At 47.1% G+C, this 25,443-nt stretch overlaps 1 protein-coding gene across 2 annotated transcripts; it reads right to left on the minus strand.

Moving 5' to 3' along the window:
* Window positions 1-3,168: 3,168 nt before the first annotated feature.
* On the minus strand, window positions 3,169-25,396 carry SNRNP40 (small nuclear ribonucleoprotein U5 subunit 40). Of its 2 annotated transcripts, none has more exons than XM_073317773.2 (10): window positions 25,163-25,396; window positions 24,280-24,409; window positions 21,696-21,789; window positions 20,611-20,776; window positions 19,443-19,565; window positions 18,129-18,249; window positions 16,301-16,383; window positions 15,831-15,892; window positions 12,435-12,538; window positions 3,169-3,404 (listed from the first exon to the last, which is right to left on the minus strand). In XM_073317773.2, the coding sequence occupies exons 1-10, from the start codon at window positions 25,301-25,303 to the stop codon at window positions 3,400-3,402; spliced, it is 1,029 nt and encodes a 342-aa protein (XP_073173874.1). In that variant the 5' UTR covers window positions 25,304-25,396; the 3' UTR covers window positions 3,169-3,399. The 2 variants fall into 2 exon arrangements, with proteins under 2 accessions (XP_073173874.1, XP_073173872.1); XM_073317771.2 differs by lacking the exon at window positions 3,169-3,404 and adding an exon at window positions 10,206-10,761 and having other exon boundaries at window positions 25,163-25,392.
* Window positions 25,397-25,443: the final 47 nt, after the last annotated feature.

The following is a 25,443-nucleotide window of genomic DNA, read 5'->3' on the forward strand; positions in this document are numbered from 1 at the left end:
TCTGCTAAACCTCTCCCGGCATTCCTCTCTTGCAGCAGGGCTCGCGGCTCCCTCTGGCACCCATCTGGGATGTGGCGGATGTCTGCAGCTCAGATACCGCTCCCACCAACCAGGACAGATCCACCCTAGACAAGACCAGTGAGTCCCTCCTCACCTCCCCACCCCCCAAAGCTTTCCCTGGTTTTAAAAGCCCAGAGTCGAGGAAAGGGCCAGAGGCTATAGAATGATTGCAAATACACTGTCCCTCCCAACAAGGAGTTCTTGGCATATAGCAAACATCCATGAAATTGCTCAACCCCCCTGGGCAGAAGGGAAGGATTATTAGTTCCCCGACTTTACAGATAGGGAAACTGAGGCAAGGAGAATTTAATTCCCCTGCCTAAGGCTGCCTGGCGAGTTGCTGGCAGAGCTGGAAACAGGAAATCTGTGTGCCAGCTCCTACCCCCTAGACACCGCTACCTATGCAGACAGAGGTGATAGCAGCAGCCCCATATGCAATCCGAGGTGGGCGCACACTGAGAGGGGCGATTCTTTGCCAGGATAATAGAATGCAACTGCAGCTGGGCTCTGTGAGGGAGGCAGCCGTCTCCCCTCGCCCCTGGCTAGCTGCGGCCCTGGGTGGCCCAGCCTCCTCTGTGGGGTTTATTCTTCTGCTCTCACACATCCTGTGGAAGCATCCACAGTGGGTGGAGAAGAAAGTTAGCCACTGAGCACGCATGCTCTCTGCCCCCCAGCCCTGCCCCAGGGACCTCTCAGATGTGCAGCAGTCAGATTAGACAGAGGTGGACACTGTTCTAGGCAAGGGGCTTTTGGACAGTAGAACTATGGCCCACAGCCTCAGAAGTACTTAGGTGCCTAACTCCCAGTTAAACCAATAGGAGTTAGGTGCCTAAATACCTTTGAGGATTGGGCCTGAGTGCCCTGCAGGGGAGAGCAGAGGCAGAGGTGACAGGGGCCTGGTTTAATGGAAGGGGGCTGCTCTCTGCAGTGGCTCCTTGCCCCTGGAAGTTCCTGGAACTGGCTCCCAGCCTCCTTGGGTTTGCTGCCCTTGTGGCCTGCACATTCTTGCAGCCCTGTGAGGGTGCCCAAGGAACCCATGCACACAGGCAGGGCCCAGACCTGACTGACAGCAGCCCGGAGCCTCCCCTCAAGGCCTTGGCCCCAGCAGAGCTGGCCAGGCGTAGAGGAGCAGCTGCTGGTCCACACTCCTGAGACTGCCAGGAGACATCCTAGCTGCTGGCCCAATGTGGGGTATGGGTCAGGTGCCCCGCCCAAGCCCTCCACTTCCCTCTGGTTGGGGAAGGTGGGCCTGTGGGACACGGTGGAGTTGGGAGTGTAGTGGAGACTGAACTATTCGAGCTGTATACTGCAGCTGGGCTTTTAAATAACATCCTGCCACCAAGGGCTCCGGCCAGGGAGCCTTGATCCATTTCAATAGGATAGCAGCTCTCCTAGCTCCTACCACCTAGCCAGTGGGAGCCTGCCTGCCTGCCAAACTGCCCCCACCCCCCATTTTCTACCGGGATTCCTAACCACCGGTGGTTCTAACGTTGGATCCCCTGAGCTTCTTCCAATTTCAGTGAAGCGGCTGCTAAGACCCAAGATGCCACCCAACCAGCTTCACTAACTCTTGCAATTTTATCCCAAGACTCACAATAGTGTGTGTTCTTCTTAAAGCCTGAGCTTCTGGAGTCAGGGGATTATCAGAACATTTCAGCTTCCATTACCCATGTGAGGAGAAGTTTCTAGCCCAACTGGCTGAGGAGAAAAGCTTGGAGACATGACCCCAACAGGTGCCAAACCCAGAAGGCCAATAAAAAGAACCCCAACTTTTGGCTTACAAATAATGGGATCTTTAAAAACACCAATCTCAAACTTTGGGGGCTTGGCTCTCACACTTGAGTTAGTAATTTTGCAATCGGCAGGAGCTCATAAAGACCTCTCCATCCACAAGGAGATGTCTCCAGACAAGGAGATGTCTCCGAAAATCAAAGGGTTAACACTGCTAAGCAGAGATAGTGCCATACCCTGATGGTGGAGTTTACAGCCGGTTGGACCAGTTTACACAGAGGATGGGGATGCATGAACAGTTAGATCAGAGGCAGCTACAGAGAGGGCCGAATCTGGCAATAAATCGGGAAAACGCATAGTAGAGTTAGGAAGCTCAGCGGACCAGATCTTCTCCTGAGTTTCACCATTGTGAAAGGATCTGGTCTGCTGAGCTTCCTAACTCTACTAAAGAAGATCCAGTGGAGTTAATGGAGTGGGACCAGAGCAGAACTGGCAGAGGCGACAGGCATTTAAACTAACAGTTTCCTGTTCCTCACCCCATGACGGGGAGGGGTGGCAAGGGGCAAATGTCTTCGGACAGGAAAGCCAGGAGCATGGAACAGAGCAACTGGCAAAGCAGGGCTATCGCTGGCCCAGCTTCCTCCAGCCTCAGCCACTAGCCCAAGATCATGCAGGAAAGGCCCCGACAGACGTATGGACTGTATGGGCTAAAGAAGTATGGGCTGGATGAATGGACTATAAGGTGGATAGAAAGCTGGCTAGATCGTTGGGCTCAACAGGTAGTGATCAATGGCTCCATGTCTAGTTGGCAGCCAGTATCAAGCGGAGTGCCCCAAGGGTTGGTCCTGGGGCCGGTTTTGTTCAATATCTTCATTAATGATCTGGATGATCACAGAAACATAGAATATCAGGGTTGGAAGGGACCCCAGGAAGACATCTAGTCCAACCCCTGCTCAAAGCAGGACCAATCCCCAACTAAATCATCCCAGCCAGGGCTTTGTCAAGCCTGACCTTAAAAACCTCTAAGGAAGGAGATTCCACCACCTCCCTAGGTAACGCATTCCAGTGTTTCACCACCCTCCTAGTGAAAACGTTTTTCCTAATATCCAACCTAAACCTCCCCCACTGCAACTTGAGACCATTACTCCTTGTTCTGGCATCTGCTACCACTGATAACAGTCTAGATCCATCCTCTTTGGAACCCCCTTTCAGGTAGTTGAAAGCAGCTATCAAATCCCCCCTCATTCTTCTCTTCCACAGACTAAACAATCCCACTTTTTAAGGTCAGGCTTGACAAAGCCCTGGCTGGGATGATTTAATTGGGGATGGTCCTGCTTTGAGCAGGGGTTGGACTAGATGACCTCCTGAGGCCGCTTCCAACCCTGATATTCTATGATTCTATGATTTTATGAGACCCAGGAATTCTGACTCCCGGTTCAGTCTTTTAGCCACAATGCCATCTGTATCCCTGGCCCTGCTGGGAGTTTGTGGAGGTCAACACAAATCACCTCCCACTGCCATCCTTTCCTTTTTCCATCCACACTGATCTGTGTTGGGGAACTGGAGCAAGATCCATGCTGTGTTTCACTGCACTGTGTGGAACAAGCACTAGGCTGCAATGGGAAGATAAACAACAACAACGTCAAATAACTAAATACATTGCCTCCCTCATTCCACTGCAAGACACCAGGCCCTGCCCAGTGCTCTCCGTGAGTATGTCTACACTGCAATTAGACACCTGCAGCTGGTCCACGCCAACTGACTCGGGCTAAGGGGCCATTTCACTGCCGTGTAGATGTTTGGGCTCAGACTGAAGCCTGCGCTCTTGGACCCTGCGAGATGGGAGGGTCCCAGAGCTTGGGCCCAAGCCCAAACATCCACACCACAATTAAGTGGTCCCTTGGCCCAAGCCTGAGTCAGCTGGCACAGGCCAGCCACAGGTGTCTAATTGCAGTGTAGATGTACCCCGTGTGCGCTTTGGCAAATCTCAGTGTTGCTTCTCCCCTGGCCGGACAGCCGGGAAGTCCGAGATCTCTCCATTGTATGAAATAGTAAAATTTTCACCCACAGGGAAAATCGCCATTGCAGCTTAAACTGCTGCTGCTGTTCTCTCCGGTCTCTGGTGTAAGAGCGCCGACCGCACCCACTGGCTGTAATGCGAACAAGTGCGTGGCCGGCGGTTCTTCAAGCTCCTGCACACACAGCCGCTGTGACACACTGAACCTCTCTCCTGGGACATCGCACCCACCACCCAGACACAGCTCTGACAACGTCCCTCGCTCCTGCTGCATAGCACCCCCTGCTTGTCTAATCCGGTGCCCCCCGCCCCAGGGAGCCACTGCTGACATCAGCTGCTATTCATAGAATCATAGAAGGTTAGGGTTGGAAGGGACCTCAGGAGGTCATCTAGTCCAACCCCCTGCTTGAAGCAGGACCAATCCCCAATTTTTGCCCCAGATCCCTAAATGGCCCCCTCAAGGATTGAACTCACAACCCTGGGTTTAGCAGGCCAATGCTCAAACCACTGAGCTATCCCTCCCCCCCGGAGGCTCCAAGGCCTTTGCCTCTCTGAAAACAAGGTGGCCAGTCTGAAACTGCGTTCTTGATGTGCACAGATGTAGTGGGTGAAGAGAGAGGGCACACCCCACTCAATATCAGATTACAGCCTAACCCAGGAGAATATCCCATGGTTGCTGTGGTGGAAAGGCTACTAGGCCAGCTGTTTCTGACACAAGAGAGAGGTATGTTGCTTCCCCTTTATGGAGCCACTAGGAAAAGTCTAGCTGAACAACAAAATTTATCTGAGCCAGAGCAGCAGGGAGAGAAACCTCCCTCTCACAGCTTCCCAGCTCAGCTCCGGTTTGTTCAGCTCCATGCTGCAGGCTCTGCAGCTGCTTGCGCTGGCGTTTATGAAAAAGCTTTTTTAAAAACAAAGATGATTCAGAAACCTGCAGGATTATCATATCATCACTACTAAATAAGCCTGGGAAAGCAGCTGCTCTCAGCTGAATCTCTCTCTTTCCCCTGACACTTGGGGGTGTGTATATATATATATATATATAAACAATAATCCCGGGAAGTTTATAATAGGGTTATTAAAAGCTAAGAAGAGCAAGTGATTGCATCCTTCTTGTTGTTCAGCAATGATACTAACAAGGAAGGGACACCAGCAATGTGCATCATCATCGAAGGAATAGAATCATAGATTAGGTTCGGAAGAGACCTCAGGAGGTCATCTAGTCCAACCCCTGCTCAAAGCAGGCCCAACCCCAACTAAATCATACCAACCAGGGCTTTGTCAAGCCTGACCTTAAAAACTTCTAAGAAAGGAGATTCCACCACCTCCCTAGGTAATGCATTCCAGTGTTTCACCACCCTCCTAGTGAAAAAGTTGTTCCTAATATCCAACCTAAACCTCCCCCACTGCAACTTGAGATCATTGCTCCTTGTTCTGTCATCTGCTACCACTGAGAACATTCTAGATCCATCCTCTTTGGAACCCCCTTTCAGGTATTTGAAAGAAGCTATCAAATCCCACCTCATTCTTCTCTTCCGCAGACTAAACAAGCCCAGTTCCCTCAGCCTCTCCTCATCAGTCATGTGCCTCAGCTACCTAATCATTTTTCGTTGCCCTCTGCTGGACTCTCTCCAATTTGTCCACATCCTTTCTGTAGTAGGGGGGACCAAAACTGGACGCAATACTCCAGATGTGGCCTCACCAGTGCTGAATAGAGGGGAATAATCACTTCCCTCGATCTGCTGGCAAGGCTCCTACTAATGCAGCCCAATATGCTGTTAGCCTTCTTGGTAACAAGGACCCACTGTTGACTCATATCCAGCTTCTCATCCACTGTAATCCCCAGGTCCTTTTCTGCAGAACTGCTGCTTAGTCAGTCGGTCCCCAGCCTGTAGCAGTGCATGGGATTCTTCCGTCCTAAGTGCAGGACTCTGCACTTGTCCTTGTTGAACCTCATCAGATTTCTTTTAGCCCAATCCTCCAATTTGCCTAGGTCCCTCTGGACCCTATCCCTACCCTCCAGCCTATCTACCTCTCCCCCCAGCTTAGTGTCATCCATGAACTTACTGAGGGTGCAATCCATGCCATCCTCGAGATCATTAATGAAGATGTTGAACAAAACCGGCCCCAGGACGGACCATTGGGGCACTCTGCTTGATACCAGCTGCCAACTAGATATAGAGCAGTTGCTCACTATCTGTTGAGCCCGATGATCTAGCCAGCTTTCTATCTACCTTATAGTCCATTAATCCAAACCATACTTTTTTAACTTGCTGGCAAGAATACTGTGGGAGACCAGATCAAACGCTTTGCTAAAGTCAACATATATCACATCCACCGCTTCCCCCATATCCACAGAGCCAGTTATCTCATCATAGAAGGCAATCAGGTTGGTCAGGCATGACTTGCCCTTGGTGAATCCATGTTGACTGTTCCTGATCACTGGTTAGAGATCAGCTGTATTTCCTGACCAGGGATTCCAGCTCCACACTGCACCCATGATGGATGGATTCATAACCCTAACTTACGTACATTTCAGTGCATGCTATTTAATATGATGCAGAGTTCAAAATGAATCTTCCCCGCCTACCCTCTCCCTTCCTGCTTCTGTGTCTGAAGGGTCATTAGTTTACATTTCTGTAGAGCCTTTCATCCCAACAGATCCAGGAGTCGGATTCTCCTCTGACTCACCCCCACGGGTAACTCCCCTGATTTATGCCCAAAGTACAATGGTGTGAGATGGCAGAGCTGGGGCCCAGGGAAACAGCAGCACTGGAGTGCAGCTACCTCTGAGGTGGAGGACAGCAGGCAGGTTCACAGCATGGTGCACAGTAGGAGCGGAGGGAAATTTTTGACCTCACACCAGGGCAAATACCTACTGTTAGGGAAAGTGCTCTCGGATCTGTACTTTCCACCCAGGGCAGATAGGACTTAAGTTTTTTAAGATCTTGTCTAAGAGAGCCCAACTGCACTCTCACTTCCTCCTGCTCCATCCGTCTGAAGTCGGTGTGGGATCAGAAGCCAACCCAATTCCTTACCCCAGCATGAAACTAGTCCTCCCAGGATTTGAACATGGGGTTCCAGGGAATGTAGTTCTTTCAAAGTTGATACTTAACATGTTAAGACATCCCCTCCAGCTGTCTACAGTGAAGTGTTCAATGAAAGATGCACATACAGCCAACAACTTTCATGGTGTTGTTAAGCACACACAATCCAGTCTGTGCTGAATTCCCCTCAACTTGATGTGAATGTAATAATCAAGGATTAGCAAACCAGACCCTTGGCTTCTAATTCCACTGGCTTCAGGAGAATTAACCTAGGGATAAATTTGACCCACTGCATTTTTCAAGAGATTCAGGGGGGATTTCTGACACTGTTTCATTGAAATCTGTAACCACCTCTAAGAACATGGGGCTGTAATGCAAGCTGTTCCTGTGAACTGGGGTAAGCAGACTGGGGATGGGGTAAAGGATAGGATGCTGCAGTCTAACAGATCCCCCAAACCTGCACAATGGGGAAGTTGGTCAGAGGTGCTTGATAAGCCTCATTCTTGACAACTTGATCCCGCAGTTTCCCCCTCACTGTTAATGTTTATGGCCCAGTTTTATTGTGCATAATGCAGCCCTCACTTTAAGGCAGTTTGCTCTCGCATTACTCCACCAGGCACCAGTAGCGCACAGGGAAAATGGGCCTGCGACAGGATGCTCTGCTCACCGCCGGACAGTGCCTCCTCCTGGTGGTCTGGGGATTAGCTCTGCCAGGCCCCCCTTTCCTGTGGCTGCACTCTGCCACGCTCAGGCTGTGGCTCCTCTCTCGCTCCTCTTCGCACTCAGCTCTCTGGCCAGGTTGCTCAGCGGTTTCCCCTTCTGGGGTGGCCGTTCAGAGTTTGTCTCCACAAGCAGCATCAGGTAGCCCTCACGCCTGCCGCCCTGACTGCGTCCCTCCCGCAGTGACTCCGGTAGGCTTCGTATCCACTGCCCTTAGTAATACCACTCTGCCCGGGAACTCAGGCCCATCCTCTACTCTGGGGGCCAGTCCAGGGCCCTGTACTGAACAGTTAAGGTCTGCATCTACCCCAACCTTACAGCTCTTACCCCATGACTCCTCCCTACCATGCTGCTTCTCCCTTACCTCAGGCAGAGGGGCTGCAGGCTTCCTCCCCACTGATCCCCATGTTGTTGCGGGGCTTCTCTAAAGCCTGGAGGCCCTCCTAGGTGAGCTTCCTTCTAGTTTGCTCCCTCCACACACCCTAAAGCTCCCCCATTGGCATCTTACTTGGCCAATTGGGCCCACTTGGCCTCATTCAGCACTTGCAGAGCCAGTGTGGGGAGTACACCCTGTCAGAGGGCCCCACATGCCCAGCAGAGGCAGACGCTGCAGCACACAGCACTCTCAAAGGAAGGGGAGTTCGTCTTTTCCTCCTTTTGCTTCCCAAAGCACAAGCTGCATGAACGATGGCTTTCCCTACTCCTTAGCATCCCATGGCTAAGGATGTGGTGGGTTCTCCATCACTTGCAATCTTTACATCAAGCTCAGCCATCTCTCACGTTCGCCACTAGCCACGTGTGGCTAATAGGCTATTGAATTGTGGCTAATGCATGTGGCTTTTTTATAATGTGGCTAATGAGAAAAATTCAAAACCACAAGTGCGGCTAGCATTGAATTTCTATTGGCCACGGCTGCTCTAAAAGATCCACTGTAGCTCAACCAGAGATTCTGGGCTGGATGCAGAAATCGCTGGGTGTATACTCTAGCCTGGTTATGCAGGTCAGACTAGATCATTCTATCCGTCCCTTCCAGCCTTAAAGTCTATGAGTACGTGGTGAAAGAGAACAGCAAATTGCTGGGGCTTTGACTGCCAGGGTGCAGTGCAGAAGAGTGAGCTATGCAGGGCCACTCATGCTCTCAGAGCTCGCTTGCTCTCATGAGAAACACCCTTTGACTGTGCTGTCCAGATCCATTCTAACCTTTACAGCCCCAAGCTGGCCCACCTTCCAGCAGCTTCTTTATGCACCACTGGACAAAGCTCTGGCAGAGGCTTCCCTCCAGAAAACCCACCCACACAAGCAGAGGATGAGTCAGCGTACACTCCAGCTCCGGCTTCTTCTGAAACAGCAGCACAGGGTAGGCTACAGGCCCTTTGTACTGAGGTCAGTGCAGAGCCTCGGGGAGGGGTATGCCATGGAAGAGCACCCACAGAAGACCCTGCCTGGAAGAGACTAGGGATCATTGCAAGAGAGCATGGGGGGCACAGATCTGTACATGTGGGTTCCTGTAAGCTTTGGCAGCATGCATGTTCATCTGAGGGCACTGTGAACACAACTCTAGGTCAGATGTTTAGCCCAGAGCACAGAGACCACACAGTGAATTTATTCTGTGCAGTCAGGCAACTTTTGATTTACAGACTTGAAAAACTTGCTGCGAGGATAAAACCAATACTGTACCTACTTGTCCAACCCCTTGCAGGCAGCCCAGGGGAGGGGGCAGGTAGAGTGAGCACAGTTGACTGAGCCAGCAGCTTGGTGAAAAGCTGATGAAGGCACTTTTGGAAAGGACGGGTTTAGATCAAAGGCTATTGGCCAAAACAGTGTCTCTGAGCAGCCTGAGCCACCCAGGTCACAGGTGCTCTGTAAAGACATTTCTATTCACTTGAGAGAGGAACTGTGGTAAGAGGAAACCATGCTCACCCAAACACCCATGTCTGAGCATCGGAGCCCACTGCACCCTTGTCGAGGGGCAACCCCACCACCATCTGATAAAGGCTAGTAAGAGGCATGCTAGGGGGACTTCCATGGGTTCACTTGCGCTGTCCAACCCCATTTACTCTAGTTAGGGGACCAATATTTGACAGCTTCTTTAAAGCATAAAGGAGGGTTGTGGACAAAGCCTGAACTCTTCATGTAGAATGATCCCATGGGCAAAGCAGTTCTATTTCTGCCCTTTGGCAGTGGACTGGCCTAGATGCAAACTCCCAGCAGCAGGGATGTAGTCAGTTGGGAAGGATTTCTGATCATCCTGAAAGAAATTAACTTCTGGAGCATCAAAGGCAAGGCTGAGAGACAGACTGGCTAACTGGCCAGAAGCCCTGCTACTAGCCCCTTTCATTCTGCTCCAGCCCCCAAAAGAATGCTCCCTGCAGAAACCGTGTCTATGGGGAATGGGGAGAGTGACTGTACTGGTTCCTTTGGCTGCTGAGTGCTAAATACTCTGACTTTGTCCTAGAAACCCCCGTCCCTTTAAAGTTTATTTATAGCATTTGGCTGGTTTTCACACAAAAGAAGAAAATAGGATCCAGAGGCTGCCGGATCATTATTTCCGGCATGGTCACTTTTATTGCTCTGAATAAAAAATAAAGCAGCTCCTCTGAAGATGAAGTGGATTCTTTCCCTGGACTCTATTAAAGCAAAATTCCCCATTTAATACTGTACAATAGAAGAATGAAACAGAGCAATAAATTCCAGGCACAATTCTTATAAAAAGTTGTCTATTTAGTTTTTCTGTATAAAAACAACCAAGAGAAACTGGACAGGAAATATACAAATCACTTAATGCATTTTAACACATTTGACAATAAATTGTAAGTGATTCTGGTCATGGCCAATAACCTCTTCAGCAGCTGAAAGTGGGAACACCTGAAGCATCTTAAAAATTCCAACCATTTTAGGCTCTAATGCATTTCCTACCAAAAATTCTCCTCTCTTCTCTTTGTGGGAGGCGCATCCAGTTAAAGCTTCTTGGAAGCCTTGTTGGTTAAGACAAATATTGCTCTGCAAATGAAGCTAGCTTGATATTTTCTATTACCACATGTGTCTGAAGGGGCTGGCATTGGTTAGAAGCAATTCAATTCTACTTCTGTAAACCAAAGGAGTCAAGGTCAAATATTAAGCAGTCTTCTTCTCATCTTCACTGGATCTCTCCCATATACAGTCTTTTGTCACTAGATGCAGAGAGTACTGAGTCAGGAGAGAGAGGGAGAGACAAAATCAAAAACTTTAAGAGTCCATTGGAGAGTTTAGTTGCAGATGAGTGAATACCCATCTGGATTTAAGATTTTTTTTATTTCACCTGTTCTCAATCTTGTGTCTATAAAGTAACTTTTGAACTAAAATGGTTTTCTCCCCAGCATGCTTTTCAGAATTAGTTACCTGACAGCTAATCACATTTTGCATGTTCCTGACACTGACATTTTTCTATCCCAAGTTATAATTGCAGGTATACCTCATATTAAGGTACACACTCTGTTTACACTGTTACTGCTGTTCTCCTCAAGAAAAACCGCAATAAGATGTCAAAGATGTTATTTTCTTTGCCAAAAAAATATTCAGATATCAGAAATTTAAGTACTCTAATTCTGGTTGCTAGCCACTAGAGGGAGCAATCTCTTTATCAAAAGTCTTTAAGGGCCATTATTCTTGTTTACCACAATAGTTATGAAAAAAAAAATTCAGCTGTCATCCCAACATAACAAAGCACTGACCCTCTTTAATTCAGACATAATTGTTCAGTGGTTTCATGACACAGATCTCAAGTGCAGTGACAGTCTCTCTAGACCTGCTGTACCCGTTACCCAGAGCAGGCTCCCATGCAAGTCAATTGGAGACTTTCTTGTTTAAGGATTACTGATTTAGGCCCATAATCTCAGTCTTTGGAAGTCTGTGCCCCTCTGCATGCAGAGGTGTGGGGGTCTTGGAGGAAGGGAGTGGTTTACAAGATTAACTCCCTTTGATGTTAACAGGAGTCACCTTTCATAAACCCTTGCCCATGGAGGGGACAGATCGCTTGTTTATTTTTTCAGACGAATGATTGATTCACAAAGCAGTACTTAGCTGAATGCAATTGCAAACAACAAACCCCCTCTGTGGAGGGGAAGATCGCTCTGCGCTTTTAGCACCTTCTCTGACCTGGAGACAGAACAATGAATAACCAAGGCACAAACCAATAATTCATGGCACTGAATTCCCACACCCAACTTTCTGTGCAGATATTCATTCCTGGGAAAAATGCATTTACAGGGGGTGAGGAGTGTTGATTTCCTGGCCAATGCAATGGGGCGACCCAGCCCATGATAACTATGAGTCTTTGTTTCCATGGAAACAATGTAACCCGGAGGGCCTGTACAAAGACGACTGTGCCAGTAAACAGGTGTTGTTAGAATGGCTTCAGCTAACACAGTGGTGGCACAAGCACAGAGAAGGCATCGTGTGATGACGATGGTTTTCAAAGCCATCTAGCAGATTGAGTTAGATTTCCCCTCCACCCCACCGAATAGGGGTACCACGGTGTCTGTCAATACCACCTAGAGCAGGCCATTTAAAGAAACAACGGTAAAAAGCCACTTCACATGCATTTGAATTTGCATGTGTGTTAATTTCCAGCGCTTCCCCTTTATGTCTGAGAACACGATGAGGGGAGCTCAGCCCAGTGAGGTGAAGGAACATACAGAAGGTTTTATGATGCTGTTTGCTGGTGACAGCATTGCTGCTTGCAGAAACCCTGCAGCACAGTGCCCCTCTCTTGGGATCTGAGGGAGTCCTGCACTTAGCATACAGGCTTAGAAATATTTCAGCAGCACTCAGTCTCATTTCCCCAGAAGACTAGAGCTTTTTGACAAATCAACAAGACTTACTAATTGGTTCCTCTGGATGGAAAGCCACCTCGTTTACTGAGCCGGCATGGCCTGGCAGCTTGTAGAGAATTCTCCTGGAGGTTGTATCCCACACATAAACAAACCTGCAAGACACAGTCGTTATGAGGGTGAAAGCTTCCTGATGGCAGGACTTCAAAAAGAAAAGAAACTTCCAGCCCCCAATTCGTCTAGGTTTCCTGGTAACTTACATTTCCCCAGCTACACTTTAATAGTTACAATTGTCTTCCAACTTTAACATGCCAAGAGACTACTCCTGAGATGAAAATTTGTCATTACCAGGCACAGACAAAAGAAAGGGTTAGACAGCGAGAGCAGCCTGGGCAGGGAGCAAGCTTCTCGGCCTGTACCAGGGAGCCCTAGCAGGGCGTTTCACACAAGGAGGCAGATGGCTGGAATTACATGCCACAGAGCCACTCTGCACCCATCAATAATTTTGGATGAAGTGGCGTCTGGGACGGGAGGGGTGTCAGTGGGGGCTTTATCTGAGCGTCACTGCCCCAGCATGCTAGTACAGGGACCGAGAGCCTGATGTGTAGGCTTTGGATGAGACCAGGTCTGAGATCCTGACTTCTGGCGGTTATGTAACTCTTCGGAAGAGCAGGATGCTCATCCCAGTGTTCTGGGGAAGTACCCAGCTACCATTCCGCCTCCTTACAAATTCATCCTGAAAATTTCAGCTGGAGATCAGCATTTTCCACAGCTTGTGACAAACTACTGTGTAGCACAGCTGTTTGCTGCTAGACAGCTGCCAGCCCAGCAGCACCCTGCAGCAGTTGCTATCAGTCAGTGTGTCAGCGTGCCTTGGGATGAGCACTGCTATAGAAAGACAGGTTGTTCCACCAAGGAATGGCTGATTATTTTGCACTAAAACCAACTCTCGATACCGTTTAATTCCTCACAGCTAATAACGTTTATAGGTGGATTTCTATCTCCTAACTGGTTACAAAGTCAGGAGTCACTTCCCAGTGACCTAGTTTATGAGGGGATTGATCAGATTTTGTAAAGCCCTTTTGTGAATCTCTTCCTACTCTCTATCCCTGTTTGCACCATGTCTGGGTCCTGTCCAGCTGTGTCGCCTTGGCTGAAGGACATTGTGAAGGAGACACTAGAATATTTCCATGTGATAGGTCAGAAATTAACTGCTGGCAGTATGAGTAGTTCAGCTTTTAAGCAGATTATGTTTACAAAGAAAACTTCTTTTGAGGAAAAAAGCCCACTGCAAATCATGCTACACCAAGAATGCAAACTGACCAATGCCTGAAACATATTGTAAATATGGTTCATTTACGTGTCATTTGCTGCCAGTCTGGCTGAGAAAGTAACTGTTCAACTAATGCCCAATTTCACGGGAAGACTTGACCCTAGCTAGAGTGAGATTTTTAGGGGTTTGTTGTCAATCAGAATGAGAAAGAGCTCTGAGCAAAGTATCATAAACCAGGCAAAATCACTGTGTGTCCCACCTGAATGACTTCCTTTCAAATACACCAGAACTGTTTTATCATGTGAAAGGCCACTCATTAGAGGGTTCAGATCTGAGAGAATTCATTGAAATGAGCTCAGGAAAGCTGCCAGTTATGGACTACATTTAGACTGCTCTCTCTTTTGCTTTGGCATGGAAATGCTAACAGAAAGAAGCGCTCTTGGTGGACATCACCAGCCTCTCAAACTAATTCTGCTAGCTGGGGAATAAGTTTTGATGTTGCAGTAATTGGCTAGGCTGAATGAGAAGGTTGGCTCAACTGCTCTGCATCACTACTAAAAGGGACATTGCAAAGAATGAGGGCACAGAGGACGACCAGACAAGAAAAACTGCATAAAGGCAACCTACAGTGTTGTATTACTCTGAAATAGGTCTCTCTGCAAAAGGGACCCCATAGTTCTCTCTCTCTCCAAATCAGACGTGCTCTGTTTAAAAGTCTCTTCTGCCAGCCCTGCAAACTCAGCCCGAGATCTGAGTGCCAAGCCTGCGCCAGCCCACTATTTCTGCCTTGTGTATTACCAGTAATCAAGATGCAGTAAATCCTTAGTTACAGCTGTTCGATCTTATTGCCTTCTATATGGTTTCACAGGAGTGATGGGGCAGAATTGGGCCTTGTAATTAGAATTTTAAACAACTCTTAGTTGACACAGAATCCAGCTCCCTCTCCCAGACATGTGTTACTCCAGAGGGTTAACTTATTTTTGGTCAGGTAGGTAGGTCCTACTCTGGATATGCACATAGAGCAGATCTGCTGAGCAAGCCATAGTCACTTTCCAGACTGGAACCACACTTTACCTGCTTCATTAAACCTCTTTAAAGAGAAAAATATGCTACCTACAAGCATGGGTAAGTTATGAACCCTTATTTAATGCTGCATCTATTTAAACTAGATTATAGCTATTTCAACTTAGTAGGTGAGAGCTGTGACAAATCTTTGCTCCAACATTCTCCCTGTTATTTATTTTCATTAATGCTGTGGGAGAGGCAAGGCACTGTCATTTGCTTCTTTTAGCCACAACAAACTCTTGAAGGCTCAGCAAATAGTCATTTTACATGCTTAAGGATCTCCAGCTAAATTTAGTCATCTTGAGGGTCCATGTAATGTAGCAGGAAGCCAATCATTACTTGGCAGCCAACTTTTACACCTCAAAGAGGCAGAATACTTATTTTCACTTTAGTTTCCTACCAGGACTTTAAAAAATAAAAAAAAGATTTTGCAGCTGTATTATTAGTGGAACAGTATTCCGGACAGGCCCAGAATATAGCATCCCTATCTGTCCCACCATGAGACAACCACATGCACTTGGTTATGCATTACACACAAAGTTCATTTCAGGTTGTGGGACTGCACCCAGCACCTAATCTAACACCTTGTAGTTTTAACCCTGAGTTACCATGCTGCGCTGTCCAGTCAAGGACCAGACGTAGCTCTAGCTGTGTTAATAAATAGCAGCTGTTCTATTGTCTAAGCAATAACAGCATTAGCATTTCATGTAGCAGCACTTGGAAGAAGCATCACACAAAGGCTACTCAGTCTCTCAGCTGCTCTGTAATTTGATCAAGAACGAACCATGTTTGTAAGTCCTTTGCAAACCCCATTCTGTTAGTGCTGAAGGTCTTGTTATCCTCAAAGTATAACTGCATGTTATGTAACAAATACATCATGGATATTCTTTTAACAACTACATTCACATTGTTACATTATCGTGCAGCATATTGTTCTAAGACTGCAGCTTCAGTCTCAGCTATGCCCCTGGGCTCATCTCTTGTATGTGCCATTTGGAAAATGAGTCTAACTGAATTTAACTCACAGGGTTAGGAGGAGGCCCAGCTAGTGACTGTAAAGTGCTTTGGGATGGAAAGTGCCAGAGAGAAGCACAATGATTAAGTTTTACCTGTCTGCTGATCCGCCGGCTATTTTACTCCCATCTGGTGACCATGAGCATCTCAGAAGATTCTGCGAAACAAAGAGAAGTTTTTGGTTCCCCTTTTGCTTAAAATAAAGTCACCATGGGATTTTAAATATCACAAAGAACACTTTAATGATCTCCTTTTGGAAGATAAGCCTGTAGTTAAGAGACTGTATTTTAATGCTGGAAACATCCAGTGCCTTGTTATTTTACACAAAGTAGATACTAAATGTAGAAAATATTTAATTTACAGCTAATTATAGCTGAATTGAACAAAGAAAGCCTGTTACTACAGCTTTAATTGGAATCCCCCTTTACACATTAACCTTGCCTCTAGTCCTCATTAAATCCTTTCTAGTTTATATTCTTGAATTTAGTAATTTGTCTGTAAATTGTTTTTTAAAGAGCTGCAGCGTTTCATTAATGAGCAGCGTTTCGGTTAGCAGAACACTCACCTTCTCAAAATTATGCACATTCCCCTGGAATATCTTCACACATCTCTCTTTAGGGGCAAACGGTCGCACATCCCAGATACGAACTATAATGGAGCACATAAGAATATAAGAACAGCCATACTGGGTAAGACCAAAGGTCCATCTACCCAGTACCCTGTCTTCCAACAGCAGCCAATGCCAGGTGTCTCAGAGGGAATGAACAGAACAGGTAATCAGAGTTATCCATCCCCTGTCGCCCATACCCAGCTTCTAGCACCAGGGGCTAGGGACACTTCAGGGCATGGTTTTGCATCCATGCCCATCATGGCTAATAACCTGGATGGACCTATCCTCCATAAACTTATCTAGTTCTTTTTTGAACCCTGTTATAGTCTTGGCCTTCCAACATCCTCTGGCAAAGAGTTCACAGGCTGACCGTGCCTTAGGTGAAGAAAGACTGCCTTTTGTTTGTTTTAAAATTGCTGCCTATTCATTTAATTGGGTGACCCCTCGTTCTTGTGTTAAGAGGAGGAGTAAACACCACCTCCCGATTCACATTCTCCACACCAGTCACGATTGTATAGATCCCCGTCATCCCCCCCTCAGTCGTCTCTTTTCCAAGCTGAGCTGTTCCAGTCTTTTTAATTGCTCCTCAGATGGAAGCTGTTAGATATCCCTAATCATTTTTGTTTCCTTTTTCTGGACCTTTTCCAACTCCAGTATATTTTTCTTAACATGGAACGACCAAATCCGCAAGCAATATTCAAGATGTGGGCGTACCATGGATTTATATAGAGGCAATATATTTACTATTTTATTATCTATCCCTTTCCTAATGATTCCCAACATTCTGTTCGCTTTTTTGACTGCCGCTGCACATTGAGTGGATGTTTTCAGAGACACAATGACTCCAAGATCTCCTTCTTGAATGGTAAGATAATTTAGACTCCATCATTTTATATGATTGTTTTCTCCAGTATGAATTACTTTGAATTTATCAACACTGAATTTCATCTGCCATTTTGTTGTCCAGCCACCCAGTTTTGTAAGATCCCTTTGTAACTCTTCGCAGTTGGCTTTGGACATCTGTCAGCAACTAGCTAAAGACCATTAGTTATCGTACCAAACAAAGTGACTACGTGAGCAGTCATCTCCACAAATGAGTATTATTTGTAATCCTTTTTTGTTTTAAATAGCTTTTATTTCTGGTAGTATATTTAAGCTATTACAAGTATGTTCAAACCATCTCAGCTCCTAGGCTAAATCCACAAGAAACATGAAATTCAGAACAAAGGCTGAAATTCCATCCTTCCTTCAGTACATTGTCCCAAGACATTACCAGGTTCTCTAAACTGGAGGCTGTTTTAGTTCAGTAAACCCCAAAACACTCATTCCAATTCATTGTGCTTGGGGTGTCAGCTGAATGATCTGCCTCTTGCAATGCTGAATATTATGGAATCAGAGACAGCAGGATAGATCTGGGTCAGCTAACTTAGGTCCTGACAAGGTGGGGTTGATGCTCCCTGAATGTCCGCACTGCTTTCCACTCCTAAGTAATCTGTGTTGGGGTCTCCTTCACCTCACTTTGACGAGATGACGAGCCCTCCCCGTGCAGTCACCCTTTTCATGAAAAAGCATCATTGTAAGTAGAGTCACTATAACTGGAATTACCCCTTACATACACACTATCATCAGTCTATCAGACAAATTCAGCCTAGATCTTCCTTTGGCATCCAATTACATTGAGTTATTTCTCTCACAATGCTAGGCAATCCCACTCCTTAACCAGCTGTAGCTTTAACTGGCATGAAAAACTCTGATTCCTACGATGGCAAGCTGTGGCAATTACCTGTGTTGTCCATTGCGTTGGAAAGCAAGTAAGAGCCTTCTGAACTCAAACTGAGGCCTGTCACTGAGTCAGCATGCCCTCTCATTGTGTACGTTAGTTTGTTCTGGCGAAGGTCCCATACCTTTAAGAAAAGCGCACATGCATGGTATTGTGGTTTGGTTCTCCATGTAAGGAAGCGCCTGTCAATGTAATTGGTAAGAGTGGAAGAAGCTGGCCTGACTGCTCTGGAGGCTGAACCCACAGAACTGGCACATCATAGGCAGCAACAGTGCAAAGTTCTCCTCACCGTTTGTCTCAAGCCTGATCTAGAGAGACAGCCGCAAAGACCCCTTGTTGGTATTCTCACCAGAAACTAATTAGAGCAAATTGTGATGCACACGCCTACCCAAAGAAACTGACTGGGACCTCAGTCCTCAACTCTTTTCACACAGGCCACTGAACAGAACAGTCATGAGCTGGGAACAACTCTCACTCACTGCTGGCCTGGATTGGAACTGGTAAATTAGAAGAATTAAGCCTGCACATCTGTCTCAAGCATGGGATATATGGCTTCATATACTTCCTACCCAAGGTACCCCTGCTTTATGCAGTAAGGAGTTAGATGTTGGCAGCAAAGTGAATGATGCAATCACCACATGGTCAGTGATAACCCTACCAGCACTTTGGAGCTACAAACTGTCTGACAGAGAGAGGGCATGACGGCCAGGACCCAGAGGTTGTGCTCTGTTCTTGTTGAAAAAAAAAAAAAAAAAAAATTGTGGAATCTTAAGCTTCAAATGGTCAGCCAGAAATGACACTGCTCTAGTGCTTCATCTCCGTGACAGCCCCTTCATCACCTCAGCACTCCCCAGGCCTAGCACTGACTTGCCCAGGCCCTAGATAAGGTGGAGACTGGATGCTCGGAGGAGGAACCATCATCAGCTGTACTATACAGTCATGTAAGAACAGTTCTGCAGACCACATCACTCAAAAATAGCTGAGCAGTGTTTCATTTAAACTAAATGTAATCTTAGCAAATATCTTCGTACCAGCCTGGCCCTATCTTACCTAATGGAATCACCTCCTGGTAGGAAACTGGAGCTGGGTTTGCAGAGGCTAAGTTTATCACAGAAGCTGCTCAACATGGTCAAATCAGTCTGGCTCTTTAGAAAAAAATGTATCAAGTGTCAGACTTCCACAAGAATAATATAACCATCAAGACTAGCCCACTACCATATCATGCCATTACCCACAACATCTGGGATAATGTTAAAGGTTTGGGGAGTCTGTTTGGGATAGTTACAATAGGAAAGTGCATTAAAACAGTCAACATACCTTGATATCATTGTCTATGCCTCCTGATATAATCTGATCACTGGTATCATTGAAGGTCACGGCTAATACCTGGTAAGTGTTCTGAAATGTCTGGACAGCAGCTTTTTTACGAATATCCCACAGCTGAAAGGACACGGGAAGCAAAAGTTTTTAAAATTATACGCACACTATACGCACACCATACATTTCACAGTACAACTAAGTAGTCACATCAGTACTCCCCACATTGTCAAAGTGCTTAAGAGCTGAATTTGGGGGAAGAACATGTGGAGGATCTCTACAGGACAGATGAAACCTGTTGTCCTGACACACACGTTTGTTTTCAAGTGGTGGGGAGAGATGGAAAAATCAGACTGCATTTTTTCTAAACTTAAAACTAAGGGTAGTTAGTAGGAAAAACTGGAACACGTTACCTAGGGAGGTTCTGGAATCCCCATCATTGGAAGTTTTTAAGAACAGTTGAGACAAATACCTGTCAGGGATGGTCCACTCAGTGTAGGGGTGGAGGGATGGACTAAATGACCTATTGATGGCCCGCCCAGCCCTATATTTTTATGATGCTGTATAAATATAACTCCATTCTCCAAAGAGGATCTAATAATGTAGGTTAGACTGCTCCAACATGGACACTTCTGTGGTGCCTTGGTAATGCCTGCCCAAACGGTGGTGATGGGGTTTGGGGCAGGGGGAAGGAGAACAGTATTGATCTTTTAAATGTTAAGTTGTTAGCCAGTGAACTTACAGGAGCATAATTAAGGACAGAACTGGACACACAGAACTGGACAGCTCTGATCCAGGAAAAATCTCATTTAAAAATCCATCTCGATTCACAAAAAGAGCCAGCCATTTTCCGGGTTTAGTCTCATGTTCTTTTCTAGGATTTTGATTTTAGTTTTAACAATCTAGTCTTGTTCATCCAAAACATTTCAGGGCCAGCATATATGACGATAACTAAGGAAGTTAATGGGTAAGTGACTCAGGCTGGAATTTGGTTCAGAGGCAATTCTGGATGAAGCGGTCTCAGATGAACAAAGTTTTACTCAAGTGGTTTATTCAATTAGTTATTTTTGCAAAGTCACCAAAGTTGAATGTCCTTTATTCAGATGGGTCATCTAGTGTTTGTATAGTCTCCATCACTGCAAAAGTCAGCCCCTGCAGAAGTACTGACCTTTACTGTTCCATCATCGCTGCCTGTACAGACGAGCTGGGGTCCCCGCCTCGCTGGATAACAGGAGTTAACAAATGATGTGTGCCCCTTCAGCCTTTTCACTCTTTCTCCAGTCTCACTATCCCACACAGCTACTGTTTTATCTGTGGATGCTGAGAAGAGCATGCTAGCATGGGGGGGAAAAGACAACATAGCTATGGAATCCTGAAGGGTGGTAAAATATCTGCCCCCAACCCCTTTTGTTACTCTACAAGCACATCCAAGACTAGAGGTTACAAAATTAAGTAGATGCTAGCTAGAAGACTAAACCCAATACTCAGAGGCCGATATCAAAAGATGACTCAAGGTTTTGTGGCAGGACCAAGGGGTAGCATGATGGTGAAAAGCCCATTTTCTATGTTCCCCTCAATCCAATTACTGGAGGGGTGTCTGCTGGCTTCCTGCCAGATTTCACCTCCTTGACATCGCTTGGGATGATGGTGAAGTAGGAGGGATATCTTTTGTAGAAACCTCAGATATTGTTGGATAATGTCAGAAGCTGTCTCTACCAGTCAACTTTTCCTTCCCCATCTTTCTTTCCTTATCCCAAATCTCTGCTCCATTCTCTCGTTCACACTGAAAGTCCCCCTATTCACTTTCTCACAGATTTGCTTGCTAGGGTTGGGACAGAATGTCTAGGCTTTAGATCTTCTGCTCCCCATCCATGGGCCTTGGAACTTGTCACACTGACTTTACTCTTTGCTCCTGCACTCTAGAACAGATGTAATATGTTGAGATATTTCTGGGAGGTGCAACCATTCAAGTAACACCATTGCGTCTCCTCGTCAGAGCCACCAGCTGAGAGCAAAAGCAATGAAGAGGAGTTGGAGAGTAGCTTACATTCACCAGCAAGTATCCCCCTTGCCAACTACAAGTATCTTTTACCCAAGATCTTTTACTATCTCTACCCAAGACCTCAACACCACCACCTTCATTTAGCAGCTCCTTTCATGCAAACTATCTCCCAAAACATTTTGGAGCGTTCATTCAGAAACAGCAGCAAGGCAGGCTAATTATAGGTCAAGTCGGTTTCATCTGATATTTACCTGCCATCAGTGTTATAGTGCAACTCCATAACTGCTCCACTGTGTCCCTTCAGGGTAGCAAAATTATCACAATCCCCATACACATGCCACAGCACTGTAAAAATAAACCAAACAAACCCAAAACTATGTTTCAATACCAATTTGTCCAAATATCTATAGTGACACTTCCTGAGCTCACTAAAATAAAGTGCCTCTTGTATTCAGCACCATCTCCAAACCCCAGTATTTACTACGTGGAATAGGAAGCCTTTAAATGGTCAGTGTAAGTTCCATGTGAGAGAGATGGCTGAAATTTAAAATATACCTTAAATATTGGTTTGTGTGTGTTCTTAAACCAAGCTGGATAAGGGAAGCATGTTTTTGTAAATACCTCCACTGCCGTTCCAAGCACTAATATTTTTCTATTGTGGACATCCATAAACATACACCATTTTATTAGCTGTATGGTAAAATTTACTTTTTTGGCCACCTGTAAGTGGTAGTCAGGAACATGGAAATTGTGATAACGACCAAGGATAGTATCAGATTCTTCAGAGGAAGGTGGAAAAAACTCTGTAGTGGACAATTAAGGAACAGTTTGCCCATAGTGGATTCGAGAAAATTTTCCCCATCAATGAGTGGCTGCCTCATGCCCAGAAGCAGGAAGGTTTATTTCCCTTATAAATATGTATTCTATTTAATGTAAACATGGATGACTTCCATATACATATCTAATCTTTTTTTAGAATCCTACTAGGCTCAATGGCATGTTGTTGCAGTGAGTTCCACAGGTTAATTATCCATTGTGGCGAAAAGTATTTCCTTTCCTCACTTTTGAGTGTCATGTTGCCTCCTGTACTATAAGTGTAAATAGAAGCATCTCTTTCAACTTTCCTATACACTTCATGCTGTATACTTCTTAATGTAGAGAGGTGACAAATATGAGGAGATGTGAAAGGAGCCCCAGATCAATCTTTCCTTATACAGAAGGATTTCCCATCAGTTTATATTCCTGTTTGTATGAATATGGATTTAACTGCATGTTGAAAACAACAGTAACAAAAAAACCAAAACCATAACAGTACTATGCTGCTACTCACAAGAGTTAGCGTTGGGCATAATCCTATAAAGTCACAGCCTTCCTTGGGAAAGTTGCATTGGTATAACCCTAAGTGTGAATTTAAACTAGGGGTTCTCAAACTGGGGGTCGCAAGCTGTCAGCCTCCACCCCCAAACCCTGCTTCACCGCCAGCATTTATAATAGTGTTAAATATTTTTTAAAATGTTAATTTATAAGGTGGGGGGTGGCACTCAGAGGCTTGCTGGGTGAAAGAGGTCCCCAATACAAAAGTTTGAGAACCACTGATTTAAACTGATATAGTTAAACTCATGCAAATTCCTCAGTAAACACGCTTCAGTATACGAATGGCTTCTTCTGGTTTAGTTTAATTCAACTAAGAACAGGATTAAGTTAAATTGAAAGGAACCACTTTTAAACCAAAATAAGAGTATCTACACTGGCTTTGCACCAGTCTAAGTATATCGATTTAAAAAACAGATTTAAATTTAATTTGTGCAATTTTCCAATGTAGACAAGTTCTAAATCTAATAAATGTGCGAGTCCTCCTGACTGAAAGATGCTCAGTGTGGGCTCTGGGAGACTGACAAAGAGACTGAGTTCAAATACCGCCCCACCAATAATAATTCTGTTGTTAATGTTGCTAAGTTCCCCTTCAGAAAATGAGAGCAAGAACAATCCCTCCAATACTAACTGATGTGGTGGAGTGCAAGGTGAGAGACGGGCTGGGTCCCAGATAATTTTAGGTCACCAACACTTTGAAATACTCCTAGAAGTACATAGCACAGGGGCGGGCAAACTTTTTGGCTTGAGGGCCACATTGGGTTTCTGAAATTGTACGGAGGGCCAGTTAGGGGAGGCTGTGCCTCCCCAAACAGCCAGGCATGGCCCGGCCCCCGCGCCCTATCCGACTCCCCTGCTTCTTGGCCCCTGATGCCCCCCCCCCCTCCCCAGGACTCCTGCCCCATCCAATCCCCCCTGTTCCATGACAGACCCCCAGGGACCTCTGCACCATCCACCCCCCCCAGGCTCTCAGTCCCCTGACCACCCCTGGACCCCCCACCCCTAAATCTAACCCCCCCTCCTTCCTGACTGCCCCCCCAGGACCCTTGCCCCCATTCAACCCCTGTTCTCCACGCTCTGAACGTCCCGATCCCTGTCCACGTCCCTGACCAGCCCCCAGACTCCCCTGTCCTCTATCCAACCCACCCCCTGACCACATTGCCTGGAGCACCGGTGGCTGGCATAGCATTGCGCTGCACGGCGACGTGGCTGCAGGAGAGGGGAGACAGTCTCCCAGGCCAGGAGCTCAGGGGCCAGGTAGGACAGTCCCGCAGGCTGGATGTGGCCCACGGGCCGAAGTTTGCCCACCTCTGACATAGCAGGTCAATGCCAAGCTATCAGCATTCTGTGCTCACAACAGCTCACTCCATAGCCATTTGAATGTATAAAAAGCAGTTTACAGCAGCACTGGATTTTGTCAGAAAAATAGCTCATATCACGAACTACCGATCATTACAAACTCACAGATCAGTCTGTCAAATCCTGCAGATGCTAAAATGGCTCCATTAGGGTGAAACTTGCAACAGTAAACTTCTCCTTCATGTCCTGAGAGCAGCATTATGGGTGCCTGGAGGGAGGAACATCGTGGAGGGCCCTAAAATACAGAGAAAATGCAGAGAGTGATAATGAAACATATGAACCAGAATGTTTGCAGTGTGGGAAAGGAAGGCAGAAAAAAAAATCTTAACTCCCTTACTGGGTTTACAAAGCTAACATTTCCACTTCTCTGTCCCCATTTACCAAAGAATCTCAAAGCACTTATCAAACCTCACAACTCCAGATGTGTCCCCATTTTACAGATGTGGAAACTGAGGCACGAGGAGGTGAAATAACTTGTCTAAAGTCACATCGCAAGTTGGTGTCAGTATAGATATTACAACCAGAGGAACTACACAAAGAATCTAAACCACGTTATAACAGGAGTCCAGAGAACGGGGCTGGGTAACTGCTCCCCTGCCCCAAGGGCTCTCTTGGGAGGGGTTCCAGTCTGCCACCCCTCTGCCTCGGGGTGCACGGGAAGGCACAGAGGGAGACAGGGAAGTAGCTGGGGCCGCCTCTGCCATCGGCGAGCAGCAGCTGGAAGCCCTTGTGTCAGTGTAGCCGGGGGAGGCTCGCCAAGCCAGGCTCGCCTGAGCTGGCCGCAGCTCCGCCCGGGGGGCGCTGACAAGGCGGCGGGGGCACGGAGCGGCCCATCCCGGCATTGGGAACCCTGGGGCCAGGCTTGGCCCTGAGTGACCCCGGCGGGGGGGGGGGAGCACGTGCTGCTGGCGGGGGACACAGCGAGAGCCCCCGAGGAAGCCGGGGCGGAGCAGGGACCGTGGGGCGGAGGCCTGGGGCCGGGACTCACCGCCTGCAGCAGGGCCCCCGGAGGCGGCTGCCCCCCGCCCGGGCCGGGCCCCAGCAGCAGCTCATGCCGGGGCCGCTTGGCCGCTGCCGCCACCAACGCCAGCTCCGGGCCTGGCCCCTTGCGCTTCTGCTGCTCGATCATCGCCGCTCCCTGTCGCCGCCACTCGGCCTCGGCTCTCGGCCCCGCGCTAGGCCTCAGAGGCTTCACGCCCGAGCAGCCAAGCCCCGCCCCCGTCCTCCAGTCATTGGACGGAACGGTCCAGTTTCCCCGCTCTGATTGGT

Source organism: Lepidochelys kempii, chromosome 19, assembly GCF_965140285.1.
Source record: "Lepidochelys kempii isolate rLepKem1 chromosome 19, rLepKem1.hap1, whole genome shotgun sequence".
In the NCBI taxonomy this organism is placed as follows: domain Eukaryota; kingdom Metazoa; phylum Chordata; order Testudines; family Cheloniidae; genus Lepidochelys; species Lepidochelys kempii.

What these genes read in the sequence shown, in the direction of transcription:
- SNRNP40 (XM_073317771.2), bottom strand. Translation starts at nt 25,303, where the DNA reads ATGATCGAGCAGCAGAAGCGCAAGGGGCCAGGCCCGGAGCTGGCGTTG. An exon ending in AGGATTTGACAGACTGATCT is followed by an intron (nt 21,790 to 24,279) that starts GTGAGTTTGTAA and finishes TTATTTTTACAG; the next exon opens with TGCTGTGGCATGTGTATGGG. An exon ending in GCCGGCGGATCAGCAGACAG is followed by an intron (nt 12,539 to 15,830) that starts GTAAAACTTAAT and finishes TGTGTCTTGCAG; the next exon opens with GTTTGTTTATGTGTGGGATA.